Below are 27929 nucleotides of genomic sequence, written 5' to 3'. Positions count from 1 at the left end.
AGGCAGAGCTGCTCTTCCCACCCACATGGGGAGAGAGAAGCACCTAACCCCACAGTCTCCTGAGACAGTCTGAGAGGACAGCGTGAATGAGAGTTCAGAGGCCCTGGAGCTCCAGCCAGCAACATCTGGATGTCTTCTCTCCAGCTGGCTGGCCCAGCTGTTCTGATGTCAGGAGAAAGTTATGAGTCACTGGGAAGGGATTTGAGACAAGAGTGAAGTTAAATCAGCTCATGGGGTCTGTTTGTCATTGACAATTGAGTCTCAGCATCAAGCCAGTGGCTGACATTCCTAGAAGGCCACACACACCAGCCACCCTCCAGGACTTAGCTACCTCGAGTGAAATGAAGCGGGAGTATATGGATGCTGTAGGTCCCCGCCCTCAGAGACCTCATAGCCCATGTTACGAATTACATTATTGACATCTCTCTCTCTCTCTCTCTCTTTGCAAGTATGTTTTGACTTTTGACCCATAGACCATACACGCTGGCCAGACTGTAAAGCTTAATAAGTGACACGTGGCCAAAGCCTGTGGACTCTGGGTCCTTTTGATTCTAGGCACATTATTTCATCAACAGAGCTAGAGGGGAGCAGCTGCCCAAAGAGTCTTAAGTCCGGAGCAGGATTTTGCTGGACCCTCCGTGGCTTCCTGCTCTAAGCAGCACTTTCCCAGGATGTGGGAGGAAGGATTGTCAGAGTGTGTGAGAACCACAGGCAAGCAAGCTCTCCACAGAGACCATAAACGTTGTGTAATTTGGCTCCAAGTCCTCTCTGTCTGAGTCCCCTGGATACTATTTCTTCGCTCCTTCTACTCACCTGGCCCCCCTGTACCCCAGTGTAGGCCAACTCCTGTTGGTGTTCCTGGGACTGTGGGAAATCCCTCTCTAGTCACCACAAAAGCCATTCCGCACAGCTGCTCTTCCTCACTCTTGGTTTTCATCTCACAGCCGTCGCCAAGTTTCTCTTCAGACAGCTGAAAATACCTAGCCTTGCCTTCAGCAGATCTTCTCTTCTTTGTTTTAACAAGATTCTTTCAAAAAACGGTCTGGAGCAAGAGTCATTCATTATCCAGCGAGTATCTTTTAAGAGTTTATGATACTTGAGGCTTTTTTTCTAGAATGAGGGGTGGCCGTGATAACGAGAACAAATATGCCCACGTGGACCTTATAGTCTAGTCAGAGAGGGACAGACACTCGCAAACGAGAGTAGAAGTGTGAGAAGACCATCTAGGTTCAAATCTATTGCAAAAAATTAGGAATGAAATGATGAAAAGTCAGTCCAAAAGGGGTGAAGCTATCTTGGAGGCTGAGGAGGGGCCTAATCTGAAGACGTGATGTTTTAACCAAATGACAGCAAGCTACTTCCGTAAATCCTGGTGCCGTCCTAGATCCTGGTGCGGTCCCTCAAAAGAGGGACAGCAAGTCCGCATAAAGTGGCCTCTGAGGAAGGCAAGACAGAGGGGGTTGGAGCCGGTGGAAACTTGTAGAATGGAATGTTAAAAGGCCGGGAGGTAGGTGATCCCGTCTGTGCTCGGGTTGGGGGCTTTAATTTTGTTGTGAATGGAATAAGAAGCCATCAGAGAGCTTTGTACACGGTAGGACAGGATGTCATCTATGTTGTTGATTTTCCTTTCTCCTTTTTTTTTTTTAAGACCACTAGTTGTCATATAGGAATTAAATTCATGGAAGACTAGTGAGATAGTTCCTGTAGGAATCCAGATGGTGAGGGGGTTGGGGTAGGCTAAGAAGACTGGAGCTGCAGATAGGGGAGCAGACAATAGGGCATGCATTTGAGACCTGCAGCCAACACCTGGGTGCTGCCGTTCACCATTTTTTAACCCCCCTGCCATACAGCTCCGCCTGTCTATATGCCATCTGCCTTGGTTTTCAGGAGGCCTTCTAAGAACAGAGTGCGCGCAGAGCCCAGGGCTGGTCTTCCCTACTTCCTTTCCCTCCCAGCAGCGTGTCTGGAGCAAGTGGATGAGCGAATGAGCAAATGCAGTGAACTGCTACCGAAGGCAGTTTCTGTGCTTTATTGAATATTGAGAGCGACATCTCCGTTCAGTGTTTACACGCTTGCATAGTGCTTTCTCATGCCTCATGCTTTTTGCCGGTGATTCCCCAAACACTGAGAGAATAATCTATGAGGTACAAAAGTAATGTTCCTTTGGAATGAAATTACTTTCCAAGAGTGGAACTGTCACTGATAACGATTCTCATTACCTTGGAAGGAAAGACATCCCTGTGCCCCTCACTTGCAGCAAGATGGAAATCTCGTCCAAGCTTCATGTGGCATCTGCTCTCTCGCTCTCTCTCAGCATTGAAGATCCTGGAGAATGCTTAGCCTTTATTTCATGCCTTGGTACTTCTGGAAAGAGCTGATTAAATCAATGTGTGAAGAGCGTACCTGCCTATTCTTGCATCACACTTGAGGATGACTTTTCTCCCCACTCTTTGGCTAGATGAAGACTCTGTTAACTAAACAGGTAGAATACTGTTATTCTTAGTCTTTTAGTTACTCAGCGTGAACCTGGGCTAGCTCCTCCCTGAAATAATATTCATGCATGATTCCCCTCCCAGCTCCCACAGCTGTGGAACCCCATCTGCCTGTCCTGACCCTCCAGTCCTTACCAGGGCAAGGCCAGACAACCCAGATGGACCTTGGCTTCCCATAGCCGGGGTATCAGAGGCTTTCTGATCCCTTTTTCCATGCCACATGCCTCTATCTCCTCTCAAAGAAAGGCAAGCCAGTGGTAGATTGGTTCTTCCTGCTGCAAGAGGGGGATGAGCCTGAGCTCCTCTTCTGCTGTGTGTCCCACACTCACTTTCTCTCGGATTCATCATTTCTCTTTTGTGCGACCCTCAGCACATCAATTTGGTCGCTGCCTGTCATATTCAAGCTTATTGGACAATTTCACTTTTCCTCTTATTTGGGACTCTCCGGCAGAGATTCTAATTACAGTGATTGTCTGTTGTGCTATTAGTTGTAAGAATCACGATTGCCCGTTTGATTGAGGGGTTAATTGGTGATAACCATGTGTTATCTTCTCTCCAGGTAATTTGAACTGTAGTAATTAACCTCATGTCCAGGTTATATGATATTAACCATTTGCCTTCAGTTTTGCTTCATAGCTAAAATTGATTACTGTTGTGCCTGATACTCAATGTCCACTTAGAAAGAAAGGAAAGAAATGGTGAGTGGAGAGAGAAAGGAGTATGGTGGCCTGAATAACAATGGCCCTCCTAGACTCATATATTTGAATACTTGGTCCCCAGTTGGCAGAACTATTTAGGAAGGATTAGGAGTTGTGGCCTTGTTGGAGGAGGTTATGTCACTGGGGGCGGACTTTGAGGTTTCAAAAGGCTGTAGGCCATTCTTAGTCTCTCTCTGAGTCCAACTTATGGCTCAAGATGTAAGCTCTCAGCTGTTCCTGCTGCCATGACTTTGATCCACCATCTCTGAAACTCTAAGCCACAAATTAAACACTTCCTTTTGCAAGTTGCCTTGGTCATGGTAGCTTATCACAGCAATAGAAAAACAAACAAGCAAAACTAAGACAGAAGTTGGTAGCAGATAGTGGGCTATTACTGTTACAGACATAACTGGTTTTTGTTGTTGTTTGGCTTTTTGTTTGTTTGTTTTTGTTTTTTATCTGTTTTGTTTTGTTTGGAGGAATATGGAAAACTCTGGATTAGAAAAGCTGTTGAATGCTGTAAGCAGGACTTAACAGGCCATCCTAGGAGCCTGGAAGACAGTGCCAAGAGCCAGGAGGACTCTAGAGGCCCATCTTAAGAGACTCTGAGAAAAGCCAGATTTTTAACAGCAACTGGGATAGAGGCCATTCTTGTGATAGTTTGACAAAGAATGAGGCTTCTTTTTGCCCTTATCCTAAGAATTTGTCTGAAGCTTAGTTGAAAACCAATAGCTAATTTCTTTGGCAGAGGATATTTCAAGACAGTGTAATAGAAAAGTAACCAAGACAGGGAGAGAGCATGTGTTGTGTGTCTTCCAAGGCCATGTTTGTACACTGGAAAGATCCCGGGAATCCAAAATTCCCAATTCTCTCTTTTATTTCCTAGTTCAATAACTTATGGTTTTACAAAAAACCAGGGGGTGGGTCAGGGGAAGAAGAGACATGAAATTTGCAGGTGTTTGAAAATTTAATGCACAAACAAATTGAGAAGCTGCTGGTGGTCAACCACTGCCACCCAAATGCCAGGTGTCTCTGGAAAAGTCCATTGCTCCATTATTCCATAGGGGAAGGAGATCACTAATGACATTATGGACATTGCTTTGGGAACAACTATCACCAACAATACAGAAAAGCCTGTGACATGTACAAAAGAGTTGGGCACCCCTCCCTGTCCTTGAGGTCAGCTTCGAGAGAAAATGAAGCTCACCCAAGCAGAGGGCTCTCAAGCCTAGGGAAGCAGCCATCTCTGTTGCTGTTAGTTACTGCATTCCAATAGGACTCTTCAAAATCCTCCCTACCAAGATGATGTCCACTTTGTGAGTCTCCTTCCTTTTCTGGGAGCCTTTTCCTATTGGTGTCTTGCCGGGAGGGAGTCCTGGAAACCTGCTATTAAAAACACAGAATAGAGGAAATTAGGAAGAGGCAACTCACTGAGCAATTTCTAATCACTGAATTATCCCCGAAGGATAATGTGACATTAGAAAAATAAATCAGTTAAGAGGTTCTTCTTAATTCTCTGAAGATTTCACAAGATGCTATGTGATGATCAGAGTTTCCTATCTCAGCAACACCACACTGACAGCCCCGTCCTAAGAGCTTTCCCTGTTTATTCTGTTCTCACTCTCTTCCAAGGCCCCTTGTTTTTTAAGCCTTGGGAAACGTGTGTTTCAGAATCTAAAATTTAGCGGGTGATAGGAATGTGGCAAAGGGGGCAGATACTCAAATCAGGTCTGGAGCAATATGCAGCAAAATTAAACCGACTCAGTTTTGCAGTGAAATGTGTAAACATTTACTCTAAAGGCAGTAAACAAATGGCCTCATGCTAGTTCAAGTCAAGTTGTGATGCCAAGCAAGTAAGGAAAACTTTCTGACTTTCAGGAGGCTTCTTCTGTTTTGTCTGTAGTTGCCAATAAGAGGCCGTGTGCCCGCGCTCCAGAACAAGCATGCCACCTACGGAGGAGGAGGAGGAGGAGGAGGAGGAGGAGGAGGAGGAGGAGGAGGAGGAGGAGGGAGAAGCCGATCTTGTTTTCCTTTAAACTCAGGGAGAGCTTGAGACAGATTTAAAAACAGCTGGTGACACCCAAATGGTTTGTCCAGATGCTGACCACCTCAGTGCTCTCTGTCACTGTCCAGTAAACAGGACTGTAACTCTGGATCTGTGTTCTGACCCTTCAGTCACCTATGAAGAGAAGCACATCATTAGGTCATGGAGACATTTCAACAAAGCTCCGACTTCCTGGAACTCACTTTCATTGGCCTTAAGGAAGCGTTTATTCAGGATGTTTGGGAATAATTATTGATTTTGAAGGTAGGACTTCTTACTTAAAAAAAAAAAATTACGTGAACATTTTAAGGAGTGGTATGACCGGGGTTGACTCCAATTTGGGCAGCTAGCAAATGCTTTTCCCTCTACCCCAAAGCAAATTGATAACTGCCTTTGGGAAAGTCCTTGGCTACTTTGCTCTCAGTAAATAAAGCCAACATCATGAGTCACTCACTGTTTTACGTGTAAAGTACATGGACGTAGCCAATGAAAATGATATTAACTTAGGCAAACTTGGCGACATCTACCCGCTTCAATAATAGGTTTAAATGTGTGGGCTTGCAATTTCACCCAGATCGTTAACACATGAAGCAGACTTTGAGAAAAAAGTTAATGAATTATCTATCCAAAGGAATGTAAGGAAATTGGGGAAACGGTGCTTCTGTCTCATTTGTTATGTTTGTGGGAGTGTGTAGACATACCCAGACATGAAAAGATTCTATGAGCGTCGAGACATTTACTGAGGAGGATGCTCTATTAGGGAGCAGTCCCTGTAATGATATTATGTCTCTTTTTGTACAATCAGAAGCCATTAGTCAATTATAAGTTCTATTTTTGGCTTTCAACGTGCAGGGAAAGCATCGTTGTAGAGGTAGGGAACAGAAGGCAGGCTGGCACAGTCAGCCAGCTCCCGAGGACCTGACCGCAAGAGAAATGCTCTGCTCTATTCCTAATCTGGAGACAGTTTTAACAAAGACAGACATTTATAAGCAAGAAAACAATAGGGTTTATAGAATTTCAAAGCTTCAGTCATTCATGATTGGTAGCACAGGGTGTGTGTGTGTGGGGGGGGTTATTTCTTGGGTTGTTTGGATTTCTTCTGAGCCATGTTTGAAGTGGGGGAAAGAACACCTCCCCACAGGGTAGGAACCCCGCAGACCAGGGAGAGGAAGGGTCGGAAGGTTAGAACTGTGGCCTGGCGTTTCTGTTCTCTATTAACTGTACTGAGAGAAAACAGGATAAATTAGTAGAACATAGTGATTGCTTCATTTTAGTTTACATCCTTCCTGCATGCTGACACAGACCATGAAAAGCTCCAGTCATCATGTTTCTATAGTTTTCTCCTCAAGTCATTCCACACCTAACCCTTCTAAGCAGCTGGGGAAAGTGCCTTAGACCTAATGTGTTTCATTTTTACTGAAACTAAAAAAAAAAAAATGTACAGAAAATTAGGGAGACTGATATAAAATGACCCACACGCTCAGCTCAACTCTGGCCACTCCTAATGACATCTTGGGTTTGTACCTTAGAGCAGCCCTCGCCCATTCTTCTGTCTGTCACATCCTTAGAAGAAAGTCATCGGACACAGTCTTCATTTTGAATTACAATACTTTAAATATGTGGTGTAATGAAAAAAAACATCCAACCATTACATTGGACAAATGTTTGACTTTCCTTAAGCAAATTTTCCTCTGGTACAAGAATTAGACCAAAGTGAGTGTCTCAAAGTCCAATCAGCATGGAGTTGTCTTCCTGCTGCCTTGCAGTGGTCCTTATGCCTGAACTACCTGACCTGTAGAGCAGTAAGGCTCACAAAGCCCTCCTGGGCTCTCTCTCCCCAAGCATCTTGGGGCCTTCTCCCTCCACTTAACCTCTGCAACACCCAAGCCCAAGGTAAAACCTTAACTCCTTTTGAAAAGTTATGGTTGCGTTTGTGTTCTATTCTGACGCCATGCCAAGAGCTGTCCGACCCATCCTTGACACGGCAGAGGACCAGGGCATATTCACGGGCTTCCCATCCCCACGTCAGCATCTCTGCACAGCGCCTGGCTCCTAGTAGAAAACAGAGTCAGTGAGATGAAAATCAAATGAACATCAGGCAACAAGCCAAGGAGAAATGAATGAATTTTGGCTCCTTTTCAGAAGGCAGCATCGTGTTGGGAGAGCTCCACGGAGGAGCAGGAGCCCTCCACCGCTGTCTGGCTTTGCCACTTTCCTTAAGTTCCACATTTGGCAACTGACCCCACTTCTTGGGGTCTCCGTTTTCTTAACAGTAGCATGAAAGGAGTGTTTGTTTCTGCAGCTGGAGCAGATATTTGAGTTCCGCGATATTTTTTTAAAGTTTAAAAGAGATGGGGATGGCAAAAGGCTGGGTATGCCATGGGCACACAGGGTTGGGCCTTGCTGTTTTCTGTGATCAAGATCTCTCGCCTCAGTGTTTTCAGGCCTGTGGAGATCGTGACCACGTGACAAAGACCAAATGAGCCCTTAGATTCTATCTGAGGCATCTAAGCGAAGTCCCTTGAAGGCTCAGGGTGTGTGTTTGAGGGAGGAGCAAGGGGAAAGGCAAGGACGTAAGAGAGAAGCCACAACATGCCCTCTTCCCGCCGCAAGATGGTAGATACACACCAGCCTTTATGCAAAAAATACGAATAAAACTCTTCTAGAAGTACTTCTGAATTCACAGCTGCTTTTCTGTGCCTTTGTGCCTGGTGGTTTTAGACCCGAAATGGATCATCTATTATATACTGTCGATATTTATTACAACCCTCCATTGAATGCCATCATTGGTCTCCAAAATGTGTTGAAGTTAGGTCTGTGGCATTTCCCTTTCCTCTAAACTGGGGGCTTTTATGTCTCTGTTAATGGCCAAGAAGAAGAGAAATGACGCTGTAGTAAGAGGCTGATGCTTTATTGAGAGTCTAGAGCTATTGTTCTCCTTTTTTCTGTAAACCATATCTCTTAATGCAAACATCACCGAGCAGGTGAATCCAGCTTATCAGGGTCCCCCTGAAGCCTGCATGCTGTGGCCATTTCTACCACAATCAATGGGCCCAAGTTGTTTCTAATTTCATTCGGGAAGTGTTCTTTGCCCCTGCTCCACATCCTGTGGACAGGAGCATCTTTCTCCTGCTGTTGTCCTTGAAGCAGGGCTGTCCAGGTCAGTGAAGGACACCTACTATTTAAACACTCATTAATTCTTTACATTTTCTTCGAGTGTGAGAATAATCAGCAGTTGCAATCTCTGACAGCTCTCCCGCACTCAGGGAGCTGGGTTTTCTGCACCAACACCCGCGTCCCCACCTCTCTGTGGGCGAAGGTTCCGCTCTGGCTTGAGATGTATCCAGTCTGTGCAGTCAGCCTCATTCTGGCGCTTACCAAGTGACACTACTTACTATGAAACATTGACTTTAAAACATCCCCGTCAAGGGAGGCAGGAAGGAGGGACCACCCTGAGTGGTCCCACTTAACACAGTGGTGTCCCCACATAATCGATTCCTCCTAAATCAGTGGTTGAGAAGTAGTTGCATCTTCCCATCACCGTGGGTCTGCAATCACAGGCCTGTGAAGTGGAGTGAGCCTGGGTGCCTACAGGTTTTGAGAGTGACTGTGTACTCAGTTTATGCATTTTTATGACTGAAGCCATCAGGGACTTTCAGCTACTCTAGCCATGTAAGCAAAGACACATCAATCAGTATTTGGTTATTATCTCAAGTGAAGTTTCTACTTATGACCTCCCTAAACCCTTTTCTCTTCCCCCTCCTTGATGTCCCAGGAAGGACATAAATGTTACAGTCACACAGGTCTAGGTTTGAGAACTAGCTTTCCCCTTTGATTATTGTGCTGATACCTTTTCCTAATGTGCTATAAACATGTACTATGTGCTGTCTAGAAACGTAACAGCCTCCTGCTTGGGCCTCAGTTTCCTTATACAGACACGATAAGGCCTGTCGGTCAGGACTGCCATAATTATGTGATAATGCTCAGTGTAAATGCCAGCTAAACTCTGAATATGATTAAATGCTGACAGCAGCACTCTCTTTGGCCACATTAGAAGTGTTTATCAGACTTACACTTGACCCTGATGTTGAGATGAGGCAGCATGGCATGCTGGTGGTTATTGGCACCCGCAGGCGAAATGTGCGCACAGCCTACTACACTGTGCCCATTGGCATCTGTTAGAGCAGAAGTTCCTAACCTTCCCAACGCTGCTACCCATTAATACAGTTCCTCATGTTGTGGTGACCCCCATCCATAAAATTATTCTGGTTGCTACTTCCTAACTGTAATTTTGCTGCTGTCCGTCATGAATCATAATGCAAACATCTGTGTTTTCCGATGGTCTTAGGCGACCGACCCCCGTGAAAGGATTGTTCTGCGCCCCTCCCCCAGAGGGGTTGCGACCCACAGGTTGAGAACTGTTGCAGTAGAGGGATGCTAGGGGTCCCCCCCCCCCCCCCCCCCCCGTTCATCACACACACACTTCCGCACTTGGGCATGCAGATTGTCCCGACAGTTCTCTGTCCACACACTGTGTAGGAACAGTCAGGAGGAACTGGAGGAAGAGAGGAGTCCGGGTACCGTGACTGACTTGGAGAGCGGACGGACTTGCCAGGGGCTCGGAACGTTTTCTGCCTGGGCTGTCATAATCTCAGCGCCTGGCTCTTGTCCCCATCTTAGGACCTCTCCTTGGTTTGGGCTCTTCATTGCTCCTCTCTCTCTCCTTTCTCCCTGCCCCTGGCTCCCCCCCTGCGCGGTCTCATCTCCTTTCTCCCCTCTTCTCTCTTCTTTCCTTCTTCCATAGACTCACTGGAATACAGTCTCAACCTGGAGGGCTTTTTGAATCTATGACATTTCCTGTCCTTCCATTTTGCAGGTGACAAAACTGAGGACCAGCAGCCTGACTGAGTTGCCCAGAGTCACACTACTCACATGTCCTTCCTTCTAATAATGACAGTGAATTATTGATTGTCGTCAAGACTTCCTATGATGTCAGTAGACAACGTGGTTTTAAAGGGATTGTTGAAACTTTGTAGCAGTTAACTTTGTTCATGAGGAAAAAGCCCCACCCCTACTACCATTATTTCCTCCCGCTATTCAAAGCCACCGCTAGGATTTCCGAGACGTGTTTTTCACATCGTTACTACCTACTGTTAAAACCTTCTTCGGGCGTGAACATTCTGGAAGGTTCCATTGTGTGTACCCAAACAGACAAAAGTTGTGTCTGTATCGTCAGGTCCAATAGTATTTACATATTTCTGACAGCTGGACTTGCAGACAGTGAGTGGAGCAACTGCACAAGGGTCTTAGATCAAGCAGCATCCTCGCATTCATGGGTGTAGACGCTGATCCCACAGGACCAACTTGGTAAGGCTGGCGAACTTTCACCACTTTCGTCCCTGTGATGAACTTGTTAACCACGTGACGATGGGGAGGTGGAGGGCCATATGAAACAGTGATTCTTTCCTGGCAGCGAGCCCGCCTGTAAACCCAGAGATCCACCACTGGCGTATCTGAGCTGTGATGCTGACTGTGTGTAAGTGTTCAAAGAAGCTGTGGAATTGCATCACAATTCCTGCCCTGTTCTTCCTGCCAACGTGAGGGCTTGAGAGCCCCCCCCCCCCCGTAATCTTAAGGTAGAAAGAATTAAGATATAATAAAAAAAAAAAAGCGGGGCTTTGTCTTGAGCTCGTAGGATATTTGTGCAGGGGTGGATGCGGTTGTGGAAGGGAGCCTCACTAGCCATGGCAAGGAAAAAAAAATCTTTAAGAGCATATAGTCTCTGTTTCCCAGTGTTCCCAGGGAAGGCGGCTCTGCCTTCAAGTCCCCTTTCTTCTTGCTCCATGCTGTGAACTGAGGCTGTAATTCTGCCCTTGGTGATGCTGCTGCTGCTGCTTCGAGCCTTATGTTTTCTCATAAAATGTAACTGCTGATGTGTGTTGTGTTTGTGTTTTAGTTACTCTTTGTTACGGATTGCTCCCCCTTAATGTTATACTGAACAGGGCTCCGGAGAAGCAAATGGGGGACCCCGGAGCTTCTTTCTTTTGTGTTCAGATGCCCCAGATTAGGGAGTACTGGCAGAGAAGGGAATGAATGGACCTGTTGTTAACCGTCCTGTAAATACATGCTATGTCTCTTGGTAATGGATTGCCTTTGCGAACAAGTAATCATTCAAAGTTTAGTTTTAATCTTCACATCAGAGATAGAGATATAGACCTGTTTAGGCTCTTCTCTCAACTTCTTTCTCTCTTTGATTTTTTTTTCTTTTTGAGATAAAGCAAATTAATTAATGTGCACTTTTCAGTTGAAGAAATGATTAAGACCCAGCTGTGTCTGTGAAATTATAACCTACAAGGCACCCGGGACTTGTTAATGCTTTTTTTGGCATGAAGAAAAGAGACATAGGTATCTAATATTAAGTGGTGTTCCACAAAGCATAAGTTAGCAGTTTGTTTGCCAAATTAATTTTCAAAGACATTTAGGTTACTAGGTTTGACATTTCTAAACACAAATCTTAAATGATTGATGGACTACTGTAGAATAGCCTTGTTCAAAAAAAGATAATCTTTGGCAGGCTGCTTCAAAGAATGCTGCTCTAGAAAGATGAAATAATACCCCATTTTACATTAATTTCCCTGATACATCAATGCTTATTTGAAATACCCCTGAGAATGATATGATATTTACTGTAGCATGAGGCTGTGTTCACTGTATCCAGCAGCTCCCTGGGACTTTTATTTCTAAGCTGCAGAAGAATCTTTCTATACATAAAAGCTGCTCTAACAGAATACAGCTGAGCAGAACGGTATCATTGCAAAGCAAATGTACAGAGATGTGAGTCTCTTTAAAAAAAAAAAAAACAGCAATGTTGTTCCAAGATGCCAATTCAGACTCTCTTCACGGAATTGGAAACGGTGTACTTCTTTTTAAAAATAGAGTTGTGTACCCTGCCCCTGACAAAGAACTACAGGCAACTAACAATGGGTGAGAAAGAGTGTGAGAATTGTCTTCTCCAGGGATGAGCCCCCTAATATGGAGTGGTCAGCCCTAAAATCGTATAGAACAAGTGACACCAATCAGACTCAGCAAGTCGTATTTATATATTAATGCATGTATATACATATGTGTGTCTAGCACAGAAAAAAGAGTTTGGTAGAGAGTAAGAGGGCCATGGGAGGGGCTCTAGGAGGAAAGGCAGGGAGGGGACAATACTATGATTATATTTTAATTAAAATAGAAAAAAATAAATTGTAATTTTTATTTAGGTCTAAAGTCACTGTACAATGACATAGACAAGAGTTGAAAAATCTCAACTAAGTAAGAGGTTCCATAGGAAGTAAGGAAATGGGGTCAGTTGTGTGTTTGATGTGTCTGTGTGTGGCATGGTAGAGGCAGAGGTATGGTGCCATCATCCTGTCCTTGCGTCACAGTAGGATATATATTCTGACTTTTCTAATGAAGCTGGAATTCCAGATCATCACTTATCAGCATTCTTCACTACTGACAATGTCATCACATCTCTTTCTGAGAGATTCTTGACTGGCCAAAACAACAACAGAAACAAACAAACAAACCACATGTTTGATGGCGTTTTTGATCTCTGTAAAAGAAAAGAAAAAAAATTGCTTTCAGTGGTTCATACTGTTTGGAGTCCAGAGTCTCATAATTGTGAGATCGTAGCCACAGACGTGACCCGTAACGGCCCTAGTCAAAGGAAGCGAGGCTTTTTGCAAAAGTGTGTGGTGCCAGGGTGGCGTTGGGCGCAGTGGGTACTGGGTACTGTCTTTATGTAAAATACTGTAACCAGTGAGTTCACTGTGGACCAAGCAGACAGCGCACAGACGCCTGTGGTCTTGGGTTACCTTCAAGCCCGTTGCGTTTTATGGAATTGAATGAGGCTGGCGTGCAGAAGAAAAACAAGCGACCGCTAAGCAGCCTCCTTTGCTCCTTGGCAGGGTGAAGTAGAGAGAGAAGTCTCCCCGCTGAACTACTATGAGGCCAGAAGCCTTGCTGCTAAGTCTCACACTGCTGCACAGCGCTCGGGCCGCTTTCCCAGAAGACTCTGAGCCAATCAGTATTTCGCATGGCAACTGTGAGTACCAACCACACTCTCCCTCCCCTGGGCTTTTGGGGGACATTTGAGCCTGCAGCCGCCTAACCAGAAGTAAGAAGGCAGCAGGGAGGAGGTTCTGTAATTGTAAACTGTGCTCCTGACCAAAGGTGGTGTCACGCACACCTGGTCAGGTGGGTGGAGTCCGATGGATAGGGCGACTGTTAGGAGTTTCATCGAGTCTCTGAAATGTCCCTCGAGTCTCCCGATGATGTTTTGCCCCCCATACGAAGGCATGCTTCTGCCTTCACACCAGCTCAGGGGAGAATATTACTGTCATTTGAGGACTGCGAGTGTTATGTGTTTCCATCTGTAACTTGTAACGTTATAAAGCATGATAGAAAATAACGGGTGTTTTGAAATACTTAAGAGAAAAAGAAACTTTAAAAAAAAAAGGCTTACACATCTGCTAGTCTCAGGGTGGGACTGTCTTTGAATTTATAGATGATTTATTCCGCTTATAAGTTTATTTCCATACCCACTTTTGCCAGAGGTAGGTGCTGACATAATTAAAACGTCTGGTGACTCCCTCAAAGAGGACAGTCTTACTTCTGTTTTAGAAAGAACATCCGATTTCCTATTTTACTGTCTGCCCTCCAAAAGACCATTGTGTTCCAGTAAAGGTAAAGAACATTTCCCCCAAGTACCGCTTTCTATGTAATGATCCCAAAGCAAACACCGAGTGAAACATACCAAAAGATGTTCAAGATATTAAATAGCTACACCAGTGTTCTGCTTCCAGCTGGAATTTCTGAAAAAGGAGATAATGTTATATGCAAAGATGAGGAGCCAAGACTGGAATATATAACAGTGAAAGGACAAAGGGTCAAAGGTCAATGCTGTCACTTCTGAAATAGCCAAGCTCCCCACATTTAGGATTAGGAACCAAATAACCATGTATTTACCTTCATTCAAGATAAGGTTTCTTTTGGTGCCCCACTACAATGTGGACCCGAGCCCTAATATGCTGTTGGCAATCACTAATACCATGATAATAGATGTAGGCATTACCATAGCAACCCCCATGATGACCAGGTACATGAAATAAAGAGCCATGGAAGGAAAAGCTTAAGATAATTGTATACCTGGATTGTTTGGGAGTCAAATATATTACAGCTCTCTAGTAACACACTGCTTGAGAAAGCCCAGATACCACAAGGTTGAAGTGCAGCCATCCAGGCATGAATCTGTGAATGGTTTCCTCCTCATAGTTACATCCCCATAACTCCCCAGAAAACATGGCCTTTTGAATGTGACTCATCTTTCTTCCTCCTTCTTGGAGGATTGCCAATGCTCTGGAGACTATAGGTTTAGAAACAGAGATGTTGAGATACAGGTATTTCTAAAGGTCAGCTGTTATTACACATCACAGACTCAGCCCAAGAGCACCAGAGGAAAGAAATGTGCTCCTGCCTCTGCCAGGTCACCTGACTGGCTACGCTCACTTTGACCCTGGCCTGTCAAAGCCCACTTTTCTGTGAGATTAGCCAATGGCTTAGCTCCAGAGTGGACTCCCACAGTTCCTAGAATGCCAACCAAGCTAGCAGGGCCTGCCCTCAATGGTAGATTATTCCACCCGGGCGCCTGTGGAGACTGTATTTTTCTTCTGGCTCCTGGATGAAGCCTCTCGCCTCCAGACCACATTGCCTTTGTGGTGATTGATGGGGAAGGGAGCTTTGAAATAGTTTTGTCCGGAGACAAGATCTTTGGCAGCCTGCCCCCCTCAGGCTTAGCACTCCACAGAAGATGAAAAGAAGCCTGAGGAAGAAAAGAGCGCCTCCGTGCAAAGGGTTGACCAGCGAGTTTAGCCCTCAGAAACGGTGACACTTAGAAATGTTAAAACCGGGTTTATTATCATCTGGAACTGAAGTGTAATTCGATCATCCTTAAGGAGCGCTCTCACAGTGTTTCCTGAAATAACAGCTTGGCTAGCGATGGGAAATGGTGGCATGGTCTGAATTAAACATGGTTTTGTTCTGTGGCCCACCCCACCCCCCTCCTCCCACTACCCCGTTGATTCTTGGCTTGATCTGCGTTTCCCTCTCTTACCCCATCTCTTCTTTTCACAGATACAAAACAGTATCCGGTGTTTGTGGGCCACAAGCCAGGACGGAACACCACACAGAGGCACAGGCTGGACATCCAGATGATCATGGTCATGAACAGAACCCTCTACGTTGCAGCTCGGTAAGAGACACTCCTCACGTGCACCTTCAGAGGACCTGAAGGTACCGGTCCCCATTTCACCAGCCATGTGTCTTTCTAAGAACTTGACGTTCCTTACTATGCTGTTTAAACCAAAAGCTCCCTGTGTTTGTCAAGCAGTCATTCTTTCAAGATTTTCTCTGTCTGTTTAACCTTTCTGGGATTGTCTATGTCTTTTTAAGCTTATGTGAGTTTTTGGAGAAATAATTACATATTTTCGAGCTTACAGCTCAAATAATCCACTGTGTTTCTTGAACATATAGGTAAATATTTACCCAAGTACATAGTAGAGAAGTCCACCACTTGGTAGTTGTTTGTTAAATCAGCTTGGGTGTATCAACATGTATTGTACGGTGTGCAGTGATGTGTGTCTATTATGCTTATTTGTATTTTTGCAGTAAATCTTTGCCATTATTTGACCGAGTGGTAGTGGTGACCAGAGAAAAGAGAATACTGAGTATGTTTCATAAGGGTTTTGTATTTAACAGTAATAATAGAAATAATAAGCTATATTCATCCTTTGGAAAATGATATCTGGACACGCTGATATCCTAAGGCAGAGTGGAATGGTAAGAATGCTACTTGGACGAGGGCCACGTGGATTCGGACTTTGGTTCTAATCCTGCCCGTGGGTCAGCTGCTCCACGGCTTCTCTGGCTGTATGTGCCCCCTGCCAGGTGAGAGGTTAGGCAAGTGTCTTTAGGAAGTGCTTGGTGATTCCAACAAGATGTGGAATTGGGAAGAGAACAAGTCATAGGAGATGCCCAGATCAACCTATTTCTCACAATTCCAACCAGGTTTGGGGTATGTAACTCATTTGGGGAGAACCATCCTGAGGTGTTCCTCCGCAGACTTACCTGGATCTAAATATTATTTATTATCATTATTTCATGATGGGAAGAAGACAGACGATGTTTGTATGTGGCTGTGACCCTAGGACCAGAGTGGCTAAAATAACATTTTAGATGTTGGTTTTAACGTGGTGGCGCAATGTTATTCATTAAGGGGCGCTGTTACCGTGCGAGAAAAGCCACAAGGCACAACAAACCCCACTGTAAGAGTCTTATTAGGAGAAGGGAGGGACAGGAAGGAATGTGATCAGGGCTGTGGAAGATATGCGTATAAGGGGGGAGGGGAGAAGAAAAAGAGGGAGGAGTCTGTGATCCGCTTTTTATGGATTTCCCTTGCCAGTGTGTGCATACGGGTTTACAGAGCTACGCCACTCATGCACGTAGATTGTGTGATCATGCTGTGCGTAAATTACGTGACCACGCAGCGCACGGATTGCATAGGACGTAAAGCCCTGGAATAGCTAAGCATCTGAACAGCGCATGTGCGGTCATGTAGCTGGGGGAGTGGCCAGGAATTCCAACAGCAGATTCCTTGGAAGTCTCGATATGGGTGGCAATCTCTGTAATGTAAAGTGAAAAGCCACAAGTGGGACGGAAATGCCCCAAGCCCAGCACACAGAAGCAACACTGAACACGTAAACAACAGCAACAACAAAATGAAAGCCTTCACCAATGCACTAGTGCTGGGATGACCATAAAAGTAAGTGATACAGTCATAACTTCATAAGTGTCTATTCGCTGGATCCCAGGAACAACCTCATGAGAAAGAGCAGCTGCCTTCCCCAGTTCCTGTAGAAGGATCCTAAGAGACAGAGGTGGGAAATAAGGGGGCCCCATGAAGGCTTCAGTCCTTGACCTAGGGTGGCAGTGTTGTGGTGACCACATAGCCACTCACTTGTACTGCCCACTGTGAAGTGAAACTCTTTGTCCCGAGTTAATAACTTTCTAATAGCTGTTGCCTGAGAGCAGCTTTTGTGGGTATTCATTATAGAACATTCCAGAGAGGGCACAGTACCTACCTGTTTGGAAGCATGGTAGCTCCTTCAGTATCCTTATTAAAATTTCTTACATGTAGTAAAGCGAGTTTATGTTTATATCACAATATGAAAATGGCTGGTCAAAACAAATGGTTAAACATCGAACCCGTGAAAAATAGGTTGACTTGGGTATCTCCTCTAAATTGTTTCCTTCCCAACCGAGACACTGGGAACAAAAATGGTTGTCACAGACAGTCCTCGTCGCCAGTGATTTAGCATAGAGTGGGCTGCAGGCCCAGGGCAACAGGAACGTTAGAAGCCAGGTGTTATGTAGCCTAAGAAGCATTCATTATTCCAGCTCATTAAAACCAAGACAGTTTCGTCTGAACTCTCTACCTCAAGGAAAGGAAAAAGAGGACATAGAAAAAGAGGACTGTGTTCCTTTCCAAAGCAGTGGAACAGACTTCGCCATGCACTGAAGGTCAAGTGCACAGCATCCTTACATTGACATGTTACAGTTACTCCATACCCAGCCACTTCCCTTCTGTACACACTCTGAAAAATCCCGAAAAGAATTTTGTTGTTGCCGTATTTAGGGCCTCTCCTTTTAATTTCACGTTTCCCAACAGCACCCTGAGACATCCAGGTTCCTGGGTAGCAAGTTAACACGATTTAAAGTTCAGTCCTTCCCAGAGGCTCAAGCCATGGCAACACAGCTCAGTGGTATTCAATGGACTGGGACAGAGGAAGTCCTAGGACTCAGTCAGACGTCAGTCAAATCGCTACATTCAGATGCAAGAGCATCAGGAGTCCTAGAGTGTAGAGGGGCAGCTAGAAACAGTCCTTTACCCTGGATTATAGTCGACCATAAAGCACCAGTTCTATCCCCTGGGGTCACGTGATCCTTGAGATATTGAAAAGATTGCCTCTGTCCAGAAGGAGATTTCACTCATGGAATTGTTTATAAAAGGTTCCCCAGTTCTCCCAGACAATTGGTGTCAGCAATCCAAAGCCAAGTCCCATCCAGAACCCTGGGGACTGATGGGGTTTGGTGGCAAGAACGCCTTCCAAGTCTTTCTTATTATTATCCACTTTGTAAATTCTTCTTTCTTTTTAATCTCTAAACTGCTAATTAACATAAACAGACCATGCCAAAAGGGGGCGACCTGAGAGCTTTCTGAGGAGCTGCCAATGCATATTCATCAGTGGTTAATTTACAATTCATAGATTCAGCTTCTACTTAAGTTTTGAAGGGAAAGGGGGCAAGGAAAGGCTTCTTCTAGTCATCTCAAACCCAATACCAATGTCACAGGCAATTCCAGTCTAATAATGTGCCCGACCACAGCGCCATCATAAAGTCAAGCAAGTAATAAATGAATGCAGTAAACGGCCTCGAAATTAAAGGGCAGAGTGATGTTGGCATCTTACTCAAGCTGGGAGAAGCTTCCCAGTCCGGCTGTTGGTAAAGTGGGCTCCTCCCTCCACCCTTCGCTACCCTGACACAAACACACGTCTTTCTCTGCCAAATATACACACATGCATGCACACAAGCGTACACACGGTTCAGAAGCAGGCACGGGAATCTGTAAGCCAACACCCCCCCCCCCCCCCCCCCCCCGCTTTCTTCTTTTATTTCCATGTGAGAACCTGCTTTGAATTTTCATCTGTTGTGTTTTCTCCGAAAGCAAAGTAAACAGACTTCTCAAAAATGGAATGTATATGTATATGTGCATATATACGTCTACGTACATATATCATATGAATCTTACAAATAATTGCTTTCTTTTCCTCTCCCCCAGCCCCTGTTTCTTTCTAACTAATGAGGAGGTTTGAAAGTCTGCTCAGGAGCCCTGAGGTCCTGGTTTAAAGCTGTGGATAATTTTCCAGCCCCAGGACTTCCTGCATTTTTAGAAAAAGTCAATGTTATTTCAAGGGAAAATGAGCTGTTTGGATTTGCCCCTGCCAGCTACCACCCCCCCTCTATTGAGTGTATTTCTTTTCTTCTCTTTCTTCGGAATTCCAGACAAAAAGACCCTTGTACTCTGCTCACACAGAAGGGAGGTTTAAATATAGCCCCACACCTGAGCTGCTGATTCTGTGTCTCCCCTTCCGAGGGGAGACTGGCAGCAAAAAACTGTGAAGACAACCAAAGTCAGAACAAAACAAGTGGGCAGAAGCCGAAAGTGTCAACCTTAGCTCGAGTACATGTATACCTTCATCTAATGTGGTCTTGCGGAGGGAAGGGCAGCTTCTGGAAATAATTTTACCTTTCTTCCATCTTGTCTGTCAAATTATCAAATGTAGCATGTTGAATACCAAGCAACTTGTGCATGGGTTTGAAGATACTGAGAGGCAGTGTGAACCATCTGCTCCAGCCTCTGGACCGGGTTAATCTGCAGATCCTCCCAGCTGAGCTCTGCACACATGGCTCTGTAGTTCTGAGATGGGGAGAAGAGTTGCCGGGAGTTTTTGTTTATCAACCTGATGCTATGATAAATCATAAGTGCTAAGTGTGGTTCAAGATCATCTCTTACACTAAATTCTTTCCCTTTTCTAGCATGTGGCTATCTTGTTTTTGTTTTGTTGTTGTTGTTTGTTTGTTTTTCTAGACAGGGTTTTTCTTTGTAGCTTTGGCTGTCCTGGAGCTTGCTCTGTAGACCGGGCTGGTCTTAAACTTAGAGATCTGCCTGCCTCTGCCTCCTGAGTGCTGGGATTAAAATCATGCTGCCAAAGTCCAGCTGATATCTTGTTTTTGTTGGTGGTGGTGATTTTTAACAAATATGGTCATGGGCTTACCTGTTCCGAACATAATAAACTTATTCTGTAGAAAATGAGCTGTTTTAACTCTTGTGTTTGACTCTGTATTAATTTTTTCTTTTATAGGGACCATATTTATACTGTTGATATAGATACATCCCACACAGAAGAAATTTATTGTAGCAAAGTAAGTTGTTTTTAAACCCATCTTTCTAAAATGGGGGTCCTTAGGGAATATGTTCCTTAAATGCAGTGATTGGGATGCTATGGATAATGGCAGCATGCTTCTTTTTGTAAAGCCCGATTCAGGGGTTAGTAAGGGTTTATTACACATTCCAGAACACATACTTCATCAGTGTGTGCATATATATTTTGGGGTTTTATATAATTTGTAAAATCCTTTAATAAAATATTGCCGTGTTTATCCAAGAAAATATCAATTTTCATAAATAAAATTTTGTTCCCCCCCAAACCTATTAAAAACTGTCCCAGTGTTAATGTTTCTACGTCATGCAGCATGGAAGTTTCTTGAGTGGTGAAGGTTCTGGAATTTAATCATCATCCAGACGTACATAAAGCTTTTCTCACGCCTCCATGTGGGGACATTTTAGTTAATAAAACTTTGCGGTACAAGTAGGAGACTTAGCCCATGAATTTACACGAAGGAGCACAACCTAAATTAAATCGCTGTCTGCCTGGAGTGAATGTCCACTTTATGTTTAAGAAAACGATTTCCATATTTTAAGGGAAAGGTCAGTTTTGCAAACACTGATTGATGAACTGAACAAAAATGCCAGCGACACATATTTTCCCAAAATGAGCACAGTTTGCACATTGCTTGGGATGTTTTATGTGAAACCCCCGCGCTTCTTTATCTTCATCCTGCAGTTTAATGGATAGAGAAGAATTCAAAATTAAGCAAAAAGTTTCCTTCTCTAATATTTTGTTGTCCTGGTGAATTAATCATGGGGAAGGGTGTGGAAAGCTTTCAATAAATATCTGTTCAGCCTCCAGCCGCCCCAAGGGAACTTCTACTTCTCAAATCAAATGCAGCAACCTCTGGGCTCTAATTGATTTCCTTCTTGATCCCTGCAGAAACTGACATGGAAATCTAGGCAGGCTGATGTAGACACATGCAGGATGAAGGGAAAACATAAGGTAAGCAATTTTCATTTCTCCTGCGGCTGCCACTTCGGGTTACATTTTTGACGGTTATCTCCAGCCGTAGACTATGATTTGAATGCATCTTGCTATTCCCCTTGCCCCAGTAATTGCTTTTTCCATCAACTTATTGAAAGCTTTAATTTGCAAAAATAGTTTGCTCTTAATGTGATGAAACGTTACAACAGCTGCTGGGACTGCCCTGAGAACTCCTCAGGCGCAGCAGCGTTGACTGACTCCGAGCTGGTCCCCTGAGTCTTCAGAATGGCCTGTCCCAGTAACCCACCTTGCAGGCCAGGGCACACCTCCAGTCTGTGGAAGCCCTCCTGGAAAGCCCAGCAGACTCACACACAAGCTCCTGTGCCTCTGGCCAAATAACATAGAGGTACCTTCAAGGAACCCCTGAACATCTGACATTAAAATTAATATGATGGGAGATGGTTGCATTCAACTCTCTTTTCTTTGACATACAAGAAACATACGTGCTACCGTTCTCCGCCATGTTTGTATTTACTGTTGAAATAACCGTGGACGTCCTTTCGTGGTTAACATCAGCAGCAACTTGACCGTGTACCTGGGGCTCTCGGCTGTATAACCTTACACACTGTCCTCTCCTCACTGCAATCCTCTTGTCGGCTCATGGTCTAGGGTGATGAATGGGGTTTTGTGCTGCGTGGATTCTGTTCAAACCAGTTTGAATTTTGTTTCAGGATGAGTGTCACAATTTCATTAAAGTTCTCCTCAAGAAGAATGATGATACCCTGTTTGTCTGTGGAACCAATGCCTTCAACCCTTCCTGCAGAAACTACAAGGTAAATGTCATCTGTCTGTTTGGAAGCGCACTGCCAGGAGGAGGTGTTTCGTAACCTGCTGTCACCGTACCTGCCGCAGCTGAGGAGGGGTAACTCAACACCACACGGGTTCCCTTCACTTACCCAGCTTGGTGGATTGCTCTAAGAGAGTGAACCTAATCAGGCTTCTAAGCTTCCTGTTTGTTCTGTTTGACTGACACATCCTTAAAGAAATGTGAAGGTGATTTCTAGAAGGTTCTATTCTTTATTGTCCCGAGGTCTGCACACTTGCCACATATAATGGCCTGTGGATTTCCTCTTTTCTGCTCTTTGTCCCGCCCACTCCTGTGTTACCTCTGTGAGGACAAAAACTCACTTAATGCGTAAGGAATTCCTATTGTAAAAGATATTGCCAAAGCATGCTGCTTGAAACTGTAGACTCTTGCATTGTAAGATTTTTTTTTTTTTTTCAAGAGAGGAATTTAATTCCATTTTGTACCAGCTCACTTGGCCATGGCCTTACTTGCTTTGGCCTGTATACAAGAAGAGGAAAAGGGAAAAAAAATTGGCCTCAAAGACTCAGGAAATCAAGTGGGGGGGGGGGAGGTAGTTTACAGTTGAGGAACCTAGGAGCTCCTGAGCTGCTGGAGCGGAAGTACCAGTGCTCTAACGTTGGCTCCGCCTCTGTTAGCTTTTCTTTGTGGCACACTTTTTTCCTCAGGAAACGAATGTTGATTTTCTGTAGTGGCCAAGCACTGAGACTAGAAAGGCAGAGAAGTGTTGGCACTAGGAAGGCCAAAGCCCAGGAAGAATGAATGCAGCGTGTCCATGGAGTTGCCGCTTTGGTCAGATGATGTGATGAGTTAAGGAAGCACCCCACAAATGTCATTGCCCTCACCTGAGGTAAAGGGGGTGGGAGCTGTAGGAAGGAGGCAGATGAGACCCTTCTAGAGAGTTCCCACCTGCTGGTCTCATAGCTGGAGCATTGGCACCCCACAAGCTGACACCTGGTGGGATAAATCACGAACGAGGCAGTCTCTACCCTTTTTTTTTTTTTTTTGTCTTAAAGGGTAGTAGGAAGTTAGCCACATGAAGGCTGAGGGCATTCTGGGTAGAAAGAGCAGGGCAAGTAAAGACACAAGCAAAGACATGGCACAGCCTACTGAGCTCGGGAATGCTGGACCCTGAAATGACAAGGGACAGTGACAAGAAACTGAAAAGGTGGGTTGTCCCGGGAATGAAGGAAAGAGAGTGGATTCAGGAAAAACAAAAACAGAAAACAAAATAACCCAGACTTAATAATTGAAGCACAGACAAAGGGGGGCGGGTGTCCCTTGAAGAGTAGGTGATGCGGCTGCCTCCAGTCTAGATGGAACAGAGCATGCCCAGGGCTCTGGGAGCTGGGCGTTCTACAATGTAGTGTATGGGTTGTGCCATGCACGTGTTTTAGTGCTTCTATTGAGTGAGAGAACACCGTGACCAAAAGCAGCTAGGGGAGGAGAGGTTTATTTAGGCTTACAACTCCAGGAAATACTCAGGTCCATCAATGAGGGAAACTACATCAGGAACTTGGGGCAGGAACCTGTGATGGGACCTGAAGCAGAGGCCATGGAGGAAAGTTGCCTATTGGCTTGCTCCCCATGGCTTGCTCAGCCTAATCTCAACAAGATTAGGGGGAAACAAGAGAGGTTCTATTTACGCTGTCACAAAATAGAAGGTGATGCCCAAAATACAGTCACTAAGATAAACGAAATGAAAAGTCTACCTGGAAGGAAAGAACCCGTTTAAAATAGACGCAGCCCGTCCATTTTTAGTGACTACAACCCATCTAGCCTAGCATTTCTTCTAGTCAGTTTCAGCATCCAGCTGCTGTTTAACTTTAATTCTACCACTTGATATTCTCCATCCCTGTTTGTCATTGTTGAGGACTCGTTAAGATGAATGCTTCCAACACAGTCCAAGGAAGTCCTTAGCTGGAAAGCTATCTTTCGTTTTTCCCAGCACTGGGATACACAGGCCACGAGGGTTCTAGCTCATGTCCCCCCCACGCATGTTCCATTTCCCACAGTCCCTCCATCACCTGTAGTAATGCTGTCCCATGTCACTTGCAGCCACACCTGTGGTGACATGTCCAGCAGCCTGGTGCTCTCAGAAGTCGCACACAGGATGGTGTTCACTCTCCTCCTGCCTCATGCCCAGCACCGTGAATGTTCTGTTGCACTTGGGGCACAGTGTAGCTTTGGAGATGATTTGACAGGGGCTACAGCGGTGGTTCTCAACCTGTGGGTCTCGACCCCTGTGGTGTCACATGGCCCTTTCACAGGGGTGACCTAAGACCGTCAGAAAACACAGATGTTTACACTGTCATTCATGACAGTGGCAAAATTGCAGTTATGAAGTAGCAATGACAATTTTATGGCAGTGGGGGGGTGGGGTCACCAGCACATGAGGAACTGTATTAAAGCGTCGCAGCATTAGGAAGGTTGAGGACCGCTGTGTTACAGGGAGGAAAGGGCTATTCTCTTCCATGCTTTTTATCAACAGGTCAGGACTAAGGACTCAAAGAAAAATCAATGACTGACCTTCCACCATGAGCCCCGGTCTCCCTCTAACAGAAAAGCAAGTGGCAATGTTATTAGAGTAGCCCGGCAGGCTCTCAGTCTCGGCCCCCTCACCACATTCTAATTTGTACATTTTGTTGTTGTTGTTTTAAAATAAAGATGAACGTATTAGAAAGATTGTAGACCTCAACAAAATTATCCAAGGAAGAATTTGAGGGCTTCACGCTATTTCTAAAGCTTTATCTACTCCTTTTCACCTTTGGGGCTGTAGACCTCCTGAACTGTCTACAAAAGTCAGGAGGGTTCTTTATGCAACTATTTGTCCTCGGTGGGGATTTAATTCCCCAGGGGCTGTGATTTTATTCAGTGATTTTTGTGACTGCAAGGATTAGTTCTTACTTCATGGAAAGAGGTATTTCACCATGGTGTGTATTTATTTGTTTAGTCTCCAGGACTTTCCAAAGACACAAATTAGCACATCATTCTTTATTGCTTCCTGCTTTCACTCAGCTGTCCCTCTAGCCACCCTTTTAGGCGAAGGTCTCATTTCCCTCTCGTGTCTTGCTTCTTGATGTTAGGATCAGAGCGGCTCCCCCTCAGAACAGGTCACTTCAATAGCATGGTGTGTTCAGGGGGTCCATTGCTGAGTACCTGCCAGACCCACAGACCACACAGTCTGTGCAGTTCAACAGAAAGCTCTTGGGATAGAGACCTTTGTGAGGAATGTTCTGGTGAGAGAGAATACATTGCTTTAAAAGATATCTCTGACTTTCTTCCCCCAAAAAACAGTTACATTTTAAACACTGCTGTCTTACGTGATTTACAAAAGCAGCTTGCAAACACAGGATAACTGAAAAGAGGAAGGCCTGTCAAGTCTCGGCAATGCAGACATTAGAGCAATAGGTACATCTGGCTGGATAGCACAATGCCTGTCACATCCTCAACCTCGGCTCCCGAGCAGTGGCTTCAAGGGCCTTGATTTGGGCAGCTTGGGGCACTGCAAGTGACTTTTCCATCTGAGATTGACCTTCCCCTCGTCCTCAGATCGGTGGACAAACGACGATGGAGCCAAGAGGCGGCTAGAAATAGGTGTGACAATAGCGATGATAATGAGATCAGATTTTGAACTTGGTGTTGAGCTCTTACCTGCTCGTAAGATCCTAAGAAATGAGGGAGCAGACCACAGGCAGCAGAGCAACACTGATTCATGTGACTGGTGTACTCTGGGCTTCCCTCAGTCACCTGTGCTCAGGGAGATGTCTCTAGTCTATGACGGTGTTCAGAAGATCTGGGTCTTTCCTGAGGCTACCATCGATCGCCCTCCCCGAGGGCCCTGGAATCCTCCATAATATGCTGAGGGGAAGCAGAAAGGACCAAGGTGCTCACCTGTCATTGGCCAGAGCACGGTCACACCACTGCATCAGAGTGCAGGGGAGGTGGGGGAATGTGCTGTGGTGTGATCCAGAGGAAAGAGCAGTGGCGTTTGGTGGACAACTGGGGAGACTCTGCCACATCCACAAAGGCCCGTGGGCATGTGTGGCAGTGGAGCAATAGATGAGTAATCGCCACACGAGTGAGGAAGACACGCACTGACTTCTACTGTTCAAAAGAAGAGATCCAGGCCTTTGTATAAAAATTCAAAATCGGTGTTCAGTTTCTTCTCTTTCTCCTCATTTTCCCTTTGCCTCTGTCTCTGTCTTTATCTCTCCATATTAGTAGAGCCAAATATACCTCACAAGCACCTCAGGTATAACCTCCTATTGGTGAGTGTAAAGGAGCCAGACCCAGGTTGGGCTCTGGGATCAGCGGGTAGCAGCTCCTCCTCTCACTGTCTCTGACCCTCACCTTTGGGGCCTCAGCTCCTCTGCAGTTCATTCTGCAGCTGGGCTGGCATAGGTGTGGAGGCCGTCAGAGGTTTGCTAGCGAGCATGTTTCTCATCTTGGCTGATGCCACACTGTTCTGCCAACCAACTGGAGGAAAAATTCCAGTGACTCCTACTGGGATTTAATCCACAAAGGAAGGACTCATCAGGCACAAACAAATCCAGAAATGCAGCTCGCTCTCTGTAGAGTTCATGACTCAAGAGATAATTGGGGCAGGTAGATTTTCCCCGGTAATTACTTAGAAATGCCTTAGTTTAAAATGCTTATTTATTGGCCATTCCACTAGGATATGGGAATCTGTCTATTGTAATGGGTTAAGAGCCAATCAGACATACTCAGATTTCACACTACCCTAATTACAGTCTTGATCAAGTAAATTGTCTCTCAAAGTCTCCATTTCCTTATCTGAAACTAATAGATTTCCTTCAGCGGGCATTTTCAAGGATGCATTTGCAAGGTGCCTCTGAAGTACTTTGCATGTTAATCCCTGTTTAAATATCAGTTTCTGTTACTGTCGTGGGTGATTGGTGGTAATTCAGCCCTGTTGTTTTATTTAGGTCGATACGTTGGAAACTTTTGGGGATGAATTTAGCGGAATGGCCAGATGTCCTTATGATGCCAAACATGCCAACATCGCTCTGTTCGCAGGTAAATGACCTGATTTCTTCTCGTTCAGTTTGTTTCTGCATCTTTCAGCCTGTGGCTGAGAAGCTGCTCAGAAGGATCTGTGTAGTCAACGTTGTACTGATTCTCTGGTGAATACTGTAATTAAGGATGCCTCTTCCATTTGAAATTAAGATGGAAACTGTAGCTTTGCTTCTCAAAAGAAGTCGCTGCCTCACTCCCACAGGCTTTTGGTGCCTTCAGGAGAGGATGGTGGCACAGCACTATATGGCTGAAAGGAAGTTTGGGCTCAGATACTGGAAAAGCCATCAGTGTGGATCTCACACTAGAGATCAGGTTGATGGTATTCTATGGCATGTCTGTCCTGGCCACCTCCCTGTTTTCCATTCCCTTCTTCATGAGACAGCGGTTCTCACAGCCTCGAAGGCTGCAGGTCCTCTTGTCTACATACAGAACAAAAAGGGAGAGAAGTACAAGGAAGCTTCTGGAAGCTCATTCACAGCAGTAGAGCAGCCGACTTCTCAAATGCCATTGATCTGATACGGCTACGTGCCTACCTGTGACCAAATGACCATGGTGTCTGAGATGGTGATGCTGATTGCCTATGGGCCCCCATGTTCCCACTGAACAGGATGTAGAGAAGTAGCTAGTAGGCCATCGCTTTGCAGTTTGGTGGGATTTTTGTATATGAGTATGTTTTAATTGGGAAGTTTGTTTAGGAATTCATTGCCAGCTGTGGCTGTGGAAGTGGGTACAGAGAGGTGTTGGTGTAAG

The 27929-nt window shown here is 45.1% G+C and overlaps 1 protein-coding gene across 11 annotated transcripts in view; it reads left to right on the top strand.

Moving 5' to 3' along the window:
• Positions 1 to 27929, top strand: part of Sema6a (semaphorin 6A) — a 125671-nt gene that overhangs the window by 51436 nt on the left and 46306 nt on the right. For all 11 annotated transcript variants that reach the window (XM_076555228.1, XM_076555229.1, XM_042263689.2 and 8 more), the window contains 6 exons: positions 13190 to 13326; positions 15414 to 15531; positions 20261 to 20321; positions 21230 to 21292; positions 22006 to 22107; positions 27089 to 27179. In XM_076555228.1, the coding sequence (XP_076411343.1) occupies positions 13227 to 13326; positions 15414 to 15531; positions 20261 to 20321; positions 21230 to 21292; positions 22006 to 22107; positions 27089 to 27179 (535 nt within the window). In that variant the 5' untranslated portion in view covers positions 13190 to 13226. The remainder of the gene's footprint in view (positions 1 to 13189; positions 13327 to 15413; positions 15532 to 20260; positions 20322 to 21229; positions 21293 to 22005; positions 22108 to 27088; positions 27180 to 27929) is intronic.

Source organism: Peromyscus maniculatus, chromosome 19 (assembly GCF_049852395.1).
Source record: "Peromyscus maniculatus bairdii isolate BWxNUB_F1_BW_parent chromosome 19, HU_Pman_BW_mat_3.1, whole genome shotgun sequence".
NCBI lineage: Eukaryota > Metazoa > Chordata > Mammalia > Rodentia > Cricetidae > Peromyscus > Peromyscus maniculatus.
Note: the sequence above shows the minus strand (reverse complement) of the source record. Positions and strands in the feature narration are given on the sequence as shown.